This window comes from Crocodylus siamensis, chromosome 2, assembly GCF_052110815.1.
Source record: "Crocodylus siamensis isolate JL-2025a chromosome 2, ASM5211081v1, whole genome shotgun sequence".
NCBI lineage: Eukaryota > Metazoa > Chordata > Crocodylia > Crocodylidae > Crocodylus > Crocodylus siamensis.
In genome coordinates, this window is record NC_143396.1 from 120,180,983 (window position 1) to 120,197,847 (window position 16,865).

At 41.1% G+C, this 16,865-nt stretch overlaps 1 protein-coding gene across 15 annotated transcripts in view; it reads left to right on the top strand.

Annotated features, from left to right (window-relative positions):
* The window catches only part of CAMK2D (calcium/calmodulin dependent protein kinase II delta), a 275,611-nt gene that overhangs the window by 201,144 nt on the left and 57,602 nt on the right, over positions 1 to 16,865 (top strand). For all 15 annotated transcript variants that reach the window (XM_090036672.1, XM_090036671.1, XM_090036660.1 and 12 more), the window contains exons 7-12: positions 2,493 to 2,595; positions 7,847 to 7,930; positions 8,692 to 8,786; positions 10,926 to 11,048; positions 12,254 to 12,337; positions 13,368 to 13,410. In XM_090036672.1, the coding sequence (XP_089892798.1) occupies positions 2,493 to 2,595; positions 7,847 to 7,930; positions 8,692 to 8,786; positions 10,926 to 11,048; positions 12,254 to 12,337; positions 13,368 to 13,410 (532 nt within the window). The remainder of the gene's footprint in view (positions 1 to 2,492; positions 2,596 to 7,846; positions 7,931 to 8,691; positions 8,787 to 10,925; positions 11,049 to 12,253; positions 12,338 to 13,367; positions 13,411 to 16,865) is intronic.

A 16,865-nucleotide genomic window follows, 5' to 3' on the forward strand; every position in this document is an offset into this window, starting at 1 on the left:
TCTTTAAAAAATACCTAAGCAAGAGAGATACTGAAAAACTAAAGCTGTATTATAGCTTTTGTTACAAGCAGAATATTTTTCAGAAAATGTCCTATTTTTCATCCTCCTAACTTGCAGCAAAAAAGTTCTTTAGAGCTGAAATTTTCCTATTTGGTTTTAGATTTTTTTTTGGTTGTAGACTGAAGGTGAGAAATCGAGGAAGGTTCATTTGATCTGTTTTTTTAGTTCAGTAAGGGGAAAAATAAGCAAACACATTTCTAAACAAAACTTTTCTAGGTATGTTCACAGCAAAGGAATTAAAAATCGTTCATATATCATTAGCCTTTAGTGAAGTGGTAGCTAGGTTTTAGGAGTAATGATTAATAAAAGTCCAGTGAGACAGGAAAAAAATCACTTCTAAGCAAGATTTTAGGAGAGCCTACACATAGGCATTTCCATTAATATTATAATTGTTGTTAATTAATAGCATTGTCCTAAAGCATGGACATCTTAATGGAGTTAGCACTCTTTTTTCTGGGCACTCCGCAGGCATACAATAAAAGACAGTCCTTCTCTAGAAAGTTTGCTAAGGCGCCAGTTTGGTGCGCGTTGATATGCAGGATTAACCTTAAGCACATGAACAGTATATCGGAAGCCATGGTTGCCCACATGTTTAAAATAAAGTATGTGGTTAAGGATTGGATCTTCAGTTAAAAACAAATAGTAATGGACCTATGTCCCGGTTGTGACAGAAGTAACCAAGATAAATAAACCGAGGCTGTAATTACAGAAACATAGAGTGGTATTTACATCTTTGAAAAAAAAAGTGACATGATGGAAAAAACTTATAACAGGGTGCTCAACCCGTGGCCCATAAGCCAGGTCCAGCACCTTGTCATCTGGACTTCGGAGCTCGCCATAAGTCTCTGGCGGTGCCTGCACACTGTGAGGAGCTGAGCCTGCATGCAGGGCAGCACAGAGCCTGATCCCAGCACTTGGAGCTAGGTGGAAGGCAGCATAGGGCCCAGGAGCCTGAGCCTTGCACATGGGGCCAGGCAGAGGTGGTACAGGGTCCCGGAGCCCAGTAGAGGAAGCACAGGGTCACAGGGCCCCAATCCCAGCACCTGGGACAAGGGAGGGGTGGTGCGGCCAGAATCCAGTCATAGATCCAAGCCCATTCCTGGGGCATGGGGTCTGATCCGGCCTGTAGACCTGCTCTGCACCATTCATGGGGCCCCTACTCATGGGACCATTTCAACCTCATGGGGCTAAAAGGTTGAAAAATCACTGAGTTATAGCAACAAAGGGGGGAAAAAAGGAAATGGCTGGCAGGAAAAGGGTACTAGATCTAACAATTGCATCCCAGCATTTTTTTGCATTTTTTGTTGAATTCTAAAATATTCTGCAAATTACAAAAAGATTAAGGTTCTTGGAGTAAAGTTATCTTTGGAAAAATGCATTTTTATACAGTCTGAGAAGTATATTTAACAGGATATACAGAGAAAGATTAATTATACACACTATTAGGAACGTTTGACTCTGTTATTACCTTAGGTCTTATTTTAAATGTCTATACTGCATGTGATATTTTAATTCAGATCAAATCAGTGTAACTTCTTTAAGTGGTTTTGGAGTTTTTGCAACTTTTTTCTGAAACATGAAACCACTAACTTGTAAAGATCAGTACAGGTTAATTATAAATGTCAATTGTAGTGCATATTTCTATAACAAAAAGAGATCTCTCAAATGTGTACACCACAGTGCAAAACTATTTTCTGGTTAAAAATGCTCTGAAATGGACTTGTAATTGAAAGCACAACATAGCAGCAACAACAACAAAAATATTATTATTGCTACTGCAGTAGTTGTTCTGGTTATTGTTATTTTTATTGTTGTTGCTATTGTGGTACCTACCAATGCACTGCAAACAAAAACAAGTAAGAACAGTCCCTGTGCTAAAGAAATTTCTCTGGAAAATCCATTTAATACCCATTCTCTAAACATATACATAAAATCATTACTCTTATTGTTATAGTATTATGGTAAGCATATTAGAATTTTAGTTATTTAAGATCTGGATTTGACACCTGATCCTGAAAAACTCCATACACAGATAACACCCAGAATCAAACATAGTATTTATTTCTTCATTTTTGTAATAGCTGTTAGAAACCTTGAATTTTCCATGTTACATAGGCAAGTGTAATACATTTATATGACCACTCAGGTAATTTTAAATCCATTAGTAGGTCTGAACATCTGACTTAGTTCTGTTGCCACACAGGATGAGGAAGGACATCTACAGGCCAGGTAGTCCTGTAGAAACCAGAATAAAATGCTAGGAGTTTTATACTGTGGAGGAAAAAACGCATGCTTTTATTCCATGCAGCAAGGCAGTTTTTGGACTTTTCAGCATTGCCTGTAATGGGACTTCAGTGCGAAAATGTAAATCTTTAAAATAGTTTTTACTTATCATGTGTTCTCATCTCAATTTTTTCTCTCCCTAAATAAAGCCTGAGAACTTGCTTTTAGCTAGCAAATCCAAGGGAGCAGCAGTAAAATTGGCAGACTTTGGATTGGCTATAGAAGTTCAAGGAGAACAACAAGCTTGGTTTGGTAAGTAAACCTTCTTCTATCTTCCTCCTACATTTTATTGCATATTTTTTTCACTCGTAGATCCTGTTGTTACCACTCCAATAGCATATTTCTAATAAAAAGGGAAAAGGCAGGATATTTAAAATAGCAAAGTACATATGAATAAGGTGCCTCTAACAAACAGATCCCCATCTGCATAACACAAAACTAAAGAAAAAGATAGTACAAGATGTTTGTAGCAGCCACCTGGTGCCACTTACAGCTGGAAAGCTCTATCTAAAAATTAAACAAAATTGGGGGGGTTACTGTCAAAGCCTAAGAATAAAACAAAAAGGAATTTGTGTCAGTAATGAGTTAAACCAGCGATTCTCTAGTGTCCCATAAGATCCTTTGAAGAGTGCCTCAGGTGCAAGGAGACAAATGAGACAATGAACAGATCAACCAAACTTAGATTTGTCCCTGCCTGGACAACCCCTCTCCCCTAATCCCTGAAGTCTAGTGAGGTGTGGCCTCGAGTCCAAAAAAGTTGAGAAGCATTGGGTTAGACATTCTGATTTGTACATGTTTGTGCTTAGTGGCAACTTTATCAACAAGTCAAGTGTTTTAAATCCTAATTATTTATATAATGGATTTTGATCATCCGGAAGCAACAGTGTTATACTGGGGATATAAATATTACCACTGAATATAATTCACCAAAGGACACATTCAGAAATAGTACAAAATACAGCTGTTATATATGGATGACAAAAGACTTGGAAAACAGAGCAAGCATATCTCTGGGAAAAAAAACCCAGGGTGAGTTTTAATCCTGGGATTATTTTTTTAGATGGTATTTCAAAAACAGAATGATTTCGGATGAGTGCCCAGGATTTTGCAGCTCTCACAGGTCTTCATAAAATCCTGCATTTAATTCTACAGAGCTGTGATGCTTTTAAAACGAGTATCCTGTACTACAAGTAATTCAACAGGGGCTGCTATATGAACTTCCAGAAAGATGTGATATCAAAAATTCAACATGGTACTGTACATATTAGGCAAAGATGAGCATGGTTGCACAATTCAACATCAAACCAAAGTGATAACTGAGCAAGGCTGCTGGCATGAAAGCAGTTTGAACAGAATTGACCCCTCAATAACAATTGGCCATGTATCTACAAATAAAGAGCAGGGTGGTAATTGAAATTAGGGGTGGACAGGGAGGTTCTGAAAAAGAAAAGGAAAGAATTCACACCTTCATCCTGTAGCTCACTGACCGATTCTCTCCCACCTGGACAAATCCTCACTCCCATCCCTTTGGTAGGAGTCATCAGCTGAAGGAAGGTTGTATAAGACTCATTTTCAAAAAATCTTTGCTATTAGCTGTTAGCATGGTGTTGGCCTGATCTTAAAAATCAACAGCTGATACTCAGTTGTGTGCAGCATCCCTAAAATGACTGATCAGTGATCATAATGCATTCAGTCAATAAGTTGGAGTCTTTTATTGATACACAGTAGCAGCATATGAAAATTTGCCAGCAAGCAAAGTCTTTCACCATACACTGTGCCCCAGAGATACTCACAGGAAAACAGACAGCTGGCCAGCATGCAGTCCTCTTCTGCAGGTCTGTTGCTTGAGTTTGCAATGGTCTTATCTGAAGGAAGTTGCCAAATGATGAACACACCCTTTCTTTGTTCCCCTCAAGTCTTATACCTTTAGTCCATTCATTGTATACCTAGCTGTGTCCATTCATTGGTGGTCAAGTCTGATGTACTTTGTCCAGCCAGTGGAGGTACCAGGCAACTGGTAAGATGTAATCATGTAGTTGGAATCTTTCTATTCCTAATTTGGACTTTCAGGTACCAGGAGAAGTTAATTTCTGTAGCTGCACAGAACGCATGGGAGATAAGATTGCTTCTCTTCTCAAGGCTCGTTAAACACTCTTTCCTCCCCCACTTGCAGAAAAGAAAATCTCTCTCTCTGGAATGTGAGACCTGCCTTGTTACAGAGCTGTTCCCCTGCTAGGCCATGAGAGTATGATTTTGTTTTCTACCACACTAGTTAGCTACACTTACGCTGACTATATTGAATGATAAGCAATAAGCACTAAAATTCTAAATATTTGAAATTTTAGCCATCACAGGGGGGCTGAGGAAAGTACTATATTATAACAACCCCTTTATTTTTGTCTGTTGGATTGTGCCTGTTTTGGATCTCTTAATTTTTCTCCCTTTCTAATTATGAGACCTGATCATAGCTTTACAAGGAAGAACTTGATCACACATACCCTGCCTGTACAAACTGTTGAACTCTTTTTCTCTCTTTCTTCCAGCAGAGATTTTTTTCCAGTGGGTTCCCCAGAATTTAGAAACTCACAGTTTCCTTAAATACTAATAAAAGCTGTGACCCATTCTGGGTTTTGGTGTTCTATATTGTCCTGCAAGGTAGAGTGAGGGCCGCCTCCTTGCCACTTGAGTCAGTGGATTGATGCCAGCAGAAAATCTGGCCCAGAGTTCATGTTGTGTTTGGAGAATGATACTTTCCTGTTTTGCACATTTTGTAAAGCAAATGACCTTTATTTCTCCTTAGCTACTACTGAGAACTGTGGTAGTCTTTGTCCAAAACACTCCACCCTGTTAGCAGGTGTTTATTCTACAGGGAAAAGTATTAGGCAGACTCTGCCTATCCACTGAGGCAGGTGACTCATTATCCCATTTGCCATCCACGGAAAAATCTCCAATTAACTCACTGAGAGCTGGGCTGAGTTCTAGTTCTATTTTGTCCTAAACTAGGAACAGTCCTAATTTGCAACCTGAATAAAGTTATACAGCTCTTTATATGGGTTGTCCCACTGAAGTTAGTAGAACTAGTCCCACAGACCCACAAGCCTAACTTCGAGCCCATAAAGATTATTCAAATAATAAATTATTATTATAATTACATATAATAAATATGAGGAAGTTTGTAGTTTGCAGAAGAGGAATCTTAGATTATAAGCTAGTAATGGTAAAAAAGCATATCCTCTTATTTGCATATGCATCACCTAACTCAGTGAACCTGACTGGCACCTGTGGACACTATCATAACAGATAGAGAAATAATAATAAACTATTTGTATGGCCCTTTCTAGGCATCAGGCAATAATTCCATCCATATAAACAAATCCATTTTGTTTCATTAAAATAACTGCTGTCAGCAGTAGCTTAAAGGAATGTATACACCCACACTCATCTACCCATTGATTTGAAGATTGGGTTTAGTATTGCAAGCAGTAGCTCTGACCAAATATATAATGTCCTGGTTAATAACAATTAACAATTTCACTACACTTTAGCTGTCATTATGAAAAATCAAGATTGTGAACTGTTTAATCTTTCTCTCTGTTTGCTGTTTGAAACATCAATAAAATATAAAGCTAAGGTGAAAGCATATGGATTATTCAAGAGAGATTTGTAATGTCTTCAGAGCCATGCAGCGTTCTTGCTCTAGGTACCATACAATAGCTAGGGCAGCCAGTCAAGCAGTTTCATTTTTCAACCATGACATTTAGTTCCAGATGTTGCATAGAAGTATTGATGGATCAGTGTTAAGTCTGAAAGCCAAGGGAACCCTCCTTAAAATGGACAAAATAATATTCCATTGTTTACTTAATAAAAAAAACAGTAAATATTGTTTCTATGTAAAGCTCTGTAGAAGCTTTATAAACTAAGGAAACTAAGAAATGTATGTTTTCCTTCTGATAATACCCTGTTCCACAGTTCACATCTTCCTTTACCCTTAAAAAACATATTCTGGACAGTGCCAAAACCATTACAGTAAATTCCCTTCCTCTTCAATTCCAAAAAAAGTTTATCATTTGAAGGATGAGGTTTCCTTTTCCTGAAGTTGTAGGCTTATACATTATCAAATTAAATAGTCATCAGAGGTTCAATTGCTTATCTTTTCTGTAACAGATATATTTACTCTTGTGATGTTTGTATAATGTGACTTGTGGGTTGTGGCATATTTGAGATGGGAGACATGGCCTTTCATGAAAGAGTCACCAAGCACATATTCAAGTCTTCAAGCATTTTCCAATCTTAAAAGTATAAATACCGCAAAGCAAGTACTATTCTTCCACAGTTGTGTTTTGAACAAGTCTGAAGTTACTTATCTCTTTTACTGCTTTTATTTTTCCGTGATGCTTATAGTATTCCAAGGAAAAGGGGCAGATGATTGCATTTGGTGTCATCTTTCATGCCTGTTTTCTTCTGAGAGAAAACAGCATTGTGCAGTATTTAGAAAATGAGAAGAAATATGCAGCCTTCATAGGCCAGATTCACTGGAGTCTAAGTCAGATTTCACCTTTTCACTGAAACCCGGTGCTGAAAACATCCTCAGGAAGCACAGGTGCCATCATGGAAAGCTGCCACAATGTCGCCTACAGCAAAAGTGGGCTACCTGAAAAATACAGTCAGAAAAATGAGACTGTAGCTTTCTTCTCCACTCTGGTCTGAACAATATTATTGGAATGCCATTTAAATGTATATGTTTGATAATATCCCTTACAAATCTGTTTGCATGTCATTCAGATGTTCCAAAGATGGATGTATGGATGGATCAAAGGTCTATGAGAAATGACTTGTAATTCCTAAGTGAGCACTACAGACATCATTTTTATTGCTTGGGGTTAATTTATGATGCCCTTGATGTTGATAATAGTGAACAGCCAGCAAAAATGTTCATTTAATTCAGTGCACATTTCTGTCTCTCTCATGTTTTGAGAGTGGGTAGGAGGGGTAACAAAATCCCTTATGGGCTAGCCTTGATAAAATAGATAAAAAGTACTGTCAAGAATTATCCTGCATTTTCATGAAGATAGACCAGATGGTTTGGTAAGTTTTTCCTCTCTGTAACCTTTTATGATTCTCTTACATTGGATAATCCAGATTTACAGTGCTTTAGGAAGCATCCTACTGGTGTGCTGTCATGAGTACAGCTATACCAGGAGGGACAAAAGTTGGACTGCTGGAATAGCTAGGTGTCCAATGGCTTTTTCTTACTATCATCTCTTCTATAGCAGACATAATGATAAAAATTATGATGCCCTGTCTGTAGTAACACTGTCTTTGTCACTGCTACCAGGTGAATTGAGGCTTAAAAGGAAAATATCCAATGCACCCACAGTCTAAAAGGTGGTGGTAGGAGAAGTAACTTAAGAAAAAATGTATTATTATATTATATATACAATTATTAAGAATGCAGCTATTGTCACAACTTAGTGGCTAACTTGCTCATCTTCATTTGCTGTAGGTTTTGCTGGTACACCAGGCTATCTTTCACCAGAGGTATTACGAAAAGATCCCTATGGGAAACCAGTGGATATGTGGGCATGTGGTAAGGAAGTACTTTGAAAGACTGTTTTTAGCTTAATTTTAAAACACCTTGTGGAACTGAGAGAGAGATTCCTAACTGCAAATGTTAGATACAATCCTCTATTTAATGTATTTCAGTGTTAATTCAATAATGTCTTCTGCTTCCACATTAATCTTTTCAATAGTTGTTTATTATTTGAATGTTACACTATTCTTGGCCATGCCTGCACTATTTGCATTACCGTGTCAGGGAACACACCTGAAGCACAAAAAACAAATATGGTTGAAAATGCTATAATTCGTACTTTAAGCTGGGTCTTAATCGTGTTTCATTATCAGTCTGAAAACTGATAATGATTTTAACTACCATGTTATCTGACCTTTCTCTGGCTGCAGGTGCTGCTGTAGGCAAGGATGTATCAATGGTGGTAAATGTAAGAAATACTAAGAAAAATTGCTTACACGCAGCCTTGATGAGCTATTATAACATTTATGTATATATGGTGATTTACTGAAAACATATCTACATATCTAGTTAACAAGAACTTTCCAGCCACTGTTTCCTGTTACACAGTTCCCTTAACTCTGTTCAGAGATGGCTATCTCATGAGCTCTGCCTCTTCTTCACCCAAGAACTTTGTTTACAGTGTTTATTTCCTCAAAAGCAGGGATTTTACTACTGGGTCATTTGTTTTGTAGTGCCTTAAGGTTATAGCTTGGTTCATATACCTGGAGCTAATTTATAGAAATGGCTCAATTAATGCTAATCTTGACTTCCTACAGGTGTCATTCTCTATATTCTCCTGGTGGGATATCCTCCTTTCTGGGATGAGGACCAGCATAGACTGTACCAGCAGATCAAAGCTGGTGCATATGATGTATGTATCCCATTGCCCATTTGCTCTCAGAACTGCTTATAGTTGCAGCTTTTCATAGGAATAAATAAGAAGAGAGTTAAAACTAAGAATTAGGTTCCCAATGCTTCTACTATCAATCAGCTTTATGATCCCCTGTTTTTGCACCTGGAAATAGCATTTGGGCAGTATTTTGTTGTATTTACGTAGTGCTTGTGTTCAAATAATATACCTCCATGCAGTATATTGCTAATGTCTGTTTTACAACAGGACTTGTTTGGGGTGGGGGGGTTGGAATAATATTAAGAAAGCTCAGTGTTTCCCTGTTCTACTGTTTACTTTTATTGATTTTGCACTTCTGTTACATTCTACTTGGTGTTGATTCATGTAGAAATTTGTATATGTGTAATGGAACATTTAAGTGTAATATGAGCGTTACAGATACAGGTACGGCCTAGAGTAATTTTATCAAATTGATTTACGGCTCAAAATCTGTGACTCTGGCAGTTAGTTGAATAAAAGTCCTTTAAGAATGATGGCTACTTTTTCATATTGACCCTGTTCACATTTTGGTATCTTTAGTAATATTTTAAATTGACAAAAGTTTACATTCTTCAGGGTGGCTTATCATTGCCAACAAACCAAATGACAGTTTCTTGCCAATTGTCTTTTATAAAGTCTTCAGGTGCCCAGAGATGCCTACAGGCCCCATTCTGCAAACACAGATGGAAGGAGCAGTCCCATCCTGTGTTGGATACCTCCCAGTAATAAGCACTGTGGCCATTCAGTCGGGTGACCATATGTCTGGCACATTCCTGGATTTCTGAGGCCAGACCCAGGTGCCCGTTGGCAGCCCTGACCTTGCTGACTTGGGAGAGGGTGGGGGATGGGGGGACAGTGTCCCAGATTTCCTGGGTGATGTCCTGGATTTCCATATGGTCAGCCTACAATTGGTGAACATTTGAAGGATTGGCCCAGTGGGTTTGGAGATGTTATAGATGTTGCAAAAGCAATTTCATTGTAAGCTTAGTGGCTCACTACTGACTGCTCAGTACTAATTGACTGAAGCTCAAAGAGCTATTTAAGGATTGAATAGGTCAAATTATTATTAAAAGGATCAAAATTATTACTGTTGAAGTTACTGTGGCATACACAGGCTTTTTTTTAAATCACTCATTTGAATCCATCCCTGCCTGGAAATGACTGAAAATGATTGTCAGCTGGTTGACTTCTAGTGGAAATGAAGACGTTATGATCTCAGTCTGTTTCCTTGTGGACAAGTATCTGTGCAGCAACAAATTCATATCAGATAATTACAGTTTCAGCTGAGGAAACAAGGATTGAGTAAGCACAAGGATTGCAATATGCATCCATAAAACTGATCCCATTGTCTTGTGATAACTGTTTCTGAATAAGTACTGTTTCTTGCATATTTATCAACAGTTTTCATTAGCTCTAAATTTACCCATCTTAAGAATGAAACAATACAAGGATAAATACTTGAGTTTATGCATTTTCTTTAAAACATTTCACAGCATACTTAAATTCTATTTCACTGGAACTTAAGTATGAGCTTACAGTTAAGTACATGCTTAAGTTTTTTGCTGAACAGGAATGGACATAAGTAAATGATTAAGCAGTTTAATGCACTTTTAACTGTATATATTACTGTACATATATGCACACATATGTGTGTGTACATTTAATAGATATGCACCATTTCACATTAAAAGACAATAAACAAAGAGTCTATATAATAATGCCATTTACCTCTTTTACCAGATCAGTAGTACCAGGTCTGTATTAGGTGCTATATAAACACAGAAGATGTATTGACTTGTTTTGCCTAGGCTTTTCTATTCCACTATTTTGTCATTTCCCCCTGTTGGTGTTAATTAGCATCATATAGTGGGAGATATTTCTGTAAAAATCTAACATTGACAGTGGAAAAACTTTCTGAAATAAAAATTATGAAGAAGTTAAAAGAATAGTATACTGTTTACAGAACTAGTTATTTGTTTTTTCTAGTTATATCAGGCTTCATTTGTCTACTTAAACTGTGAAGTTATGCTGTCCATTCATGTGATTTACATGTCAGGTATGTATCCTATATATGGATACATGTTGTACACACATATTTATATATGCATGTATTTTCTTAAGTTTCCCTCCCCAGAGTGGGATACAGTGACTCCTGAAGCCAAAGACCTTATCAACAAAATGCTCACTATCAACCCTGCCAAACGTATCACAGCATCAGAGGCACTGAAGCATCCTTGGATCTGTGTAAGTAGTTTTCAGTTAAGCAACAAAATACTATTACATGCAGATTAGCTTACAGCCTTCTCCCAAATCTAGTGCACAAATCCAGAAGGTTAATTATTATTATTTTCTTTTTTGCAACGTGCTTTGTTGGAAAGGAATTAAATAGAAGAAGTAAAACTGTAATTATATAGACAGTCTGCAGTGTTCTAACTCTGGAAATAGTTATCCTTACTGAGGCCCGAACCAGAGGAACTGCTTAATACAAACAGACCTGCATTGACTTCACTAGATCTCTCTGTTCTGGCAGGGGTCCACTATGTAAAGTAGACTGCAGGATCAGGACCTTTAAGACGTCTTTTTTGTGCAAGTGTTCTAGGGATAGGATATGGAGCAGTAACAACAATAATTTTCAGTTACGTTTACATCCTCAGAATAAATAATCAGCGATATGCCCCAGTCAGATAAGTAAATGTTACTAACCCAATTATGCCGATACTGAAATCCATAAAGGAGATTTGCTTCAAAACTGCTATGCAGGTAGCTCAGATAGAGACAGTCAGATTTTTTTTTGGTTCTGAGCCCTTTATTCATTCCTCTTTCATCCTGTGTCTTGCACAGTACTGGTAAGGTTAAATAAAATTTAGTTTTTTAATACCATTTTATAGGATAGTGTAACTCAAAAAGAAAATACTGTATTGAATTTTGTTGGTTTACATTTGGTCAAAATCCTGAGACCTTTGTTTTCCCTCAGGTCAAAACTCACTGAGTTGAGTTGCATTTTAATGTGGGTTCCATTTTTCACCAGATTGCACTGGCACAGTGCTCTATATGCATGTAAAGTTTTGCAGCCTTCCCAGGCACATAGTAATCCATGGCAGCCATGCCCTCCCCCGCCACACAGACAGATCTGGGGGGCACGTGTCCTCCCTACCCCCTGGGAGTGCGTGCAGTGGCAGGAAGCCAGCCCCACCCCACTCTGCCCCGTGGATGAGTCCCCATGGCCCCATCCCACTCCCCACTGGGGCCCTGCAGCCACACATTGCAGCCCTGGGCCCGAAGCCCCACACACCACCTGGCTGGGCAGCAGCCCCATCCCATGTAAATGAATACCATAGTAAGATAGGAACCTGAAACCTATGAATATGGTCCATAAATACATATAATAAATACAGTGCTGTATAAATGATTATATATATTGAAAATGGTGTTCTCTTCTTCTCCCTCAGCAACGTTCTACTGTTGCCTCAATGATGCACAGACAGGAGACTGTAGATTGCTTGAAGAAATTCAACGCAAGAAGAAAATTAAAGGTAAGGGGGGAAAAAACTGCAGATCTGTATTTTAGTAGCAAGTACTTTTTGAAAGATCAAAGGCTAGTTGGTCATGTACTCCATACACAGGATAAACTTCCCTTGAAGGGTTTTATGGTGTATATCCTGTGAATTCTTCAAAGTGACGCTGTTTAAACAAACCTCAAGAGTTTAGATATTTAATAAATATCTTGTGGGAAACCTTTAAATGGGGCATACTCTCTCCCCTGCACCCCTAACTGGCTGCACGTCTCTTGGGTTTTCTCTCTAGTGCCCCCAACTGGTTGCCCTTCTCTGCGGCTTGATTTCTCTCTCTAGCTCCCCTGCCTCCCCACCATCCTGGCAGTCTGTCTCTGCGCTCTAAGCAAGCTAATCATACACACAGTGCCTTCTTCACAATGCATTCTTCAGGTGCTTCCATGCCTCATGGCTACATAAACTTCAAGACATAAACTCCTTTTCTCCATAAGACCCCTACAGAGCACCTTATCCTTTCCAGACATGGGCCAAATTGCCCTTTCCAATCCAAGAGCCGGGCTTATATTGCCCAGGGGCCTGCACCTTCCAGTCACATGATCTCTGGTTTTCTCAGCCAAATGCAAGGGTTTCTAATTGGCCTTATCACCAGGCTTATTGCTCTGCATCCAGTCTCCCTACAAGATGCCCTCTGCACTTTACTGCAGCCACTTATGTCTACTGCTTTTCTCTCCAGTATGTAAGCAAAACTCATCTCAAGCAGATGAAGTAAAAATCAGTGTCATATTCTCAGATGATGCTTTATATGCTCATGGGCATACATGGATTTGTGCACTATTATATTCTAACAGCTCAGTAATGATTGGGATATTATGTATTTTTATTTCATCATTCACAGGTACTGCATTTGATATATATAATGCATACAAAATTCATTCTTCCTGATAAACTCACTAATTAAATGATGTCTAATTATAAAGATTTCCTTTTTTTCCCAGCACACATAGAACTATGCAGAAATAACATTAATGTAAGCCAATATCTGTTTTTACAGGGAGCCATTTTGACAACCATGCTGGCTACCAGAAATTTTTCAGGTATGATTATTGAACTCCAAATCTGTGTGTTCTCCACATTTTGGTGTGTGCTTAAAGCAACCAGGATCTAATTAGAATGAGTTTAGTACTGTGGTATATTTAAAGCATAATTTATCTAAGTTGCTTCATTTTTCAGAGGTAAGAGCAAAAAATATTTCAACTGATGCTGGGCTTGATGGAGCCTTTTATAGCTGATGACACTTAATAAAATATTTTGGTGTAGTATGTTTGTAACCCTATTGAAAAAGAGGGAAAGCATCATTTCTGGTCTTAGCTTTGTAATCCTTGCAAAGGACAAACTATATTATGATACCTGTGCAAGTTGAAATGTGGTCAAGGAATGCTTAAAAATGAAGTTATGCATTATAGGTGTGTAAAATGCAGAACTGAAATAAATCAGTCTCTTTTGGTTCAAAAGGAGATCAGGAGAGTCCTCTTGGCAACAATGCCCAGCCCAGGACCTCGTGATTAGATCACTTTGCTGGGAAAAAAGAAACACATTAAACCCCTCTGAGTGGGGGGGCAGTAGAACCCAGATCTCCTACCCTTTCCAATAAGCTGTTTAGCTAAATATTGGGAAGGTAGCCCTCCTCCTCTGTCATTTTACCTCTGGCAGGTATGCCACACATGCTTTTCTACAGGTGGAAGTAGAATCCAAACTATGCATAGGGCTAGGAAAGGACATCATATCTGAAACTGGACACGTTATGCCTGTGTTTGTCTTGAAACACAGAAAATTAAAATAATATCAACAATGCCCTGTAGCTGCTTGGCTCTCTGGCTGTCCAGTGGCTCCCCACTTACCTGCCCCACACTCTACCCATGCTTCCCCAGCAGCTCCCCGCTCACCTGCTTCCCTTGTCCTGCACCCACTGCCTGGCTCTCTGTCATAGTTTCATAGTTTCATAGTTTCATAGTAGCTAGAGTCGGAAGGGACCTAGGTAGATCATCTAGTCCGACCCCCTGCCTGAGCAGGAAAGAGCACCGGGGTCAGATGACCCCGGCAAGGTGCTCATCTAACTTCCTTTTAAAAATCCCCAGGCTTGGAGCCTGCACCACTTCCCCTGGAAGCTGGTTCCAGGCCCTAGCCGCCCTGACTGTGAAGTAGCGCCTCCTAATATCTAATCTAAACTTACCCTCCGCCAGCTTGTGACCGTTATTCCTGGTCACTCCTGGCAGCGCACGGGGGAACAGGGACTCCCCCAATACCTGCTGATCCCCCCTGACCAGTTTGTAGCAGGCCACAAGGTCCCCCCTTAACCTTCTCTTGTGGAGGCTAAACAGGTTCAGGTCCCGTAGCCTCTCCTCATAAGGCCTGCCCTGCTGACCCCTGATCATACGAGTGGCCCTCCTCTGAACTCTTTCCATATCGTCCACGTCCCTCTTGAAGTGTGGCGCCCAGAACTGGACGCAGTACTCCAGCTGCGGCCTGACCAGTGCCGCATAGAGGGGGAGGATCACCTCCCTGGACCTGCTCGAGATGCATCTGTGGATGCATGACAGGGTACGGTTGGCCTTCTTGACTGCCTCCCCACACTGCCGGCCCATGTTCATCGTGGAGTCAATGACGACTCCAAGATCCTTTTCCGTCTCCGTGCTGGCAAGAGGGGAGTTCCCCAACCTGTAAGTGTGGTGCCGGTTCTTCCTCCCCATGTGCAACACCTTGCACTTATCAGTGTTAAACCCCATCCTATTCTCATCCGCCCACCGTTGCAACCTGTCAAGGTCAGCTTGTAGCCTATTGCACCCTTCTAGTGCACCCACATCCCCCCACATCTTAGTGTCATCAGCAAACTTGAACAGGGTGCTTTCTACCCCGTCATCCAAGTCACTGATGAAGATGTTGAACAGTGCGGGCCCGAGGACCGAGCCCTGCGGAACCCCACTGCCCACGTCCTTCCAGGTCGAGAAGAACCCATCCACTACCACCCTCTGGGTGCGGCCCTCCAACCAGTTGGCGACCCATTTGACCGTGTGGGCATCGACACCACAGTCTCCCAGCTTTTTGATGAGGACAGGGTGAGAGACAGTGTCGAAAGCCTTCCGGAAGTCCAAAAAGACTACATCCACAGCAACCCCTGCGTCTAATGATTTGGTGACCTGATCGTAAAAGGCCACCAGGTTGGTCTGACAAGACCTGCCACTGATGAACCCATGTTGGTTGCCCCTGAGCATGCATTCCCCGCAAGGCCCTCCTGGATGTGTGCCAGGATAATTTTTTCAAAGAGCTTACCCGGGATTGAGGTAAGACTAACTGGCCTGTAATTTCCCGGGTCCTCTTTTTTTCCCTTTTTGAAGATAGGGACCACATTGGCCCTCTTCCAGTCCTCCGGCACCTCGCCAGAGCACCACGAGTGCTCATAGAGCCGCGCCAGGGGTCCCGCAATGACGTCGGCCAGTTCCTGTAGAACCCTAGGGTGAAGATCATCCGGACCAGCGGACTTGAACACGTCCAGCCTCTCCAGAAGTACCCTAACTAACTCCTCGCTAACCCCTGGCCCAGGCGTGTCTCTCTCGGGGGCCGCGGGGGGCCCAGCAGGGAGGTGGCTGAACTGGTCCCTACTTAGGAAGACAGAGGCAAAGAAATCGTTAAATATGTTAGCTTTGTCATCTGGCGTGATGACTAAGTTGCCCATCGTGTCCTGCAGGGGCCCCACATTACCCGGGACCCTCTTTTTACCCCCTATGTATTTGAAGAAGGACTTCCTATTGTCCTTAATCCGGGAAGCTAGTCCTATCTCCATCTCTGCCTTGGCCCTCCTGACTGCCCCCCTACATCCTCGGGCGACTGTAACATAGTCCTTCTTGGTGATGACCCCATCTCTCCATTGGGTATATGCCTCCCTTTTAGCAAGGAGACATTCCCGGATGCTCCTAGTGAGCCATGGGGGTTTATGTGCCCTCCTGCTCCCTTTGACCCTTGTTGGGATTACCTCCCTTTGGGCATGGAGGATCGTCTCCTTAAGGAGCAACCACTCACCTTCGACATCTGATTCCCTTCCCCTCTGGGTCCTCAGCGCTTCCCCAACGATCCTCCTTAGCTTGTTGAAGTCAGCCCTCCTAAAGTCTAGGGCTGTTGCCTTGCTGCAGCCCTTTGCCACCTTACGCTGGATGGTGAATTCCAGCAAGCGATGATCACTGTCTCCCAGGTGGCCCATCACCCGCAGCCCCCTCACCAGGTCATCACCCGTGGCCAGCACCAGGTCCAACAAGGCGTCTCCCCTGGTGGGTCTGTGCACCTCCTGGGTTAGATGGAGGTCCTGCACTCTGGCTAAGAACCGACGTGAGCGATCAGACTTGGCTGACTGCTCCTCCCAGCAGATGTCTGGGAAGTTCAGGTCCCCCATGATGACCACATCCTTAGCCCTCACTGCCTCTGTAAGCTGACCTAAGAATTCCTGGTCGAGCTCTTCTCCCTGGTTGGGAGGTCTATAGTAGACTCCCACCGTTAAGTC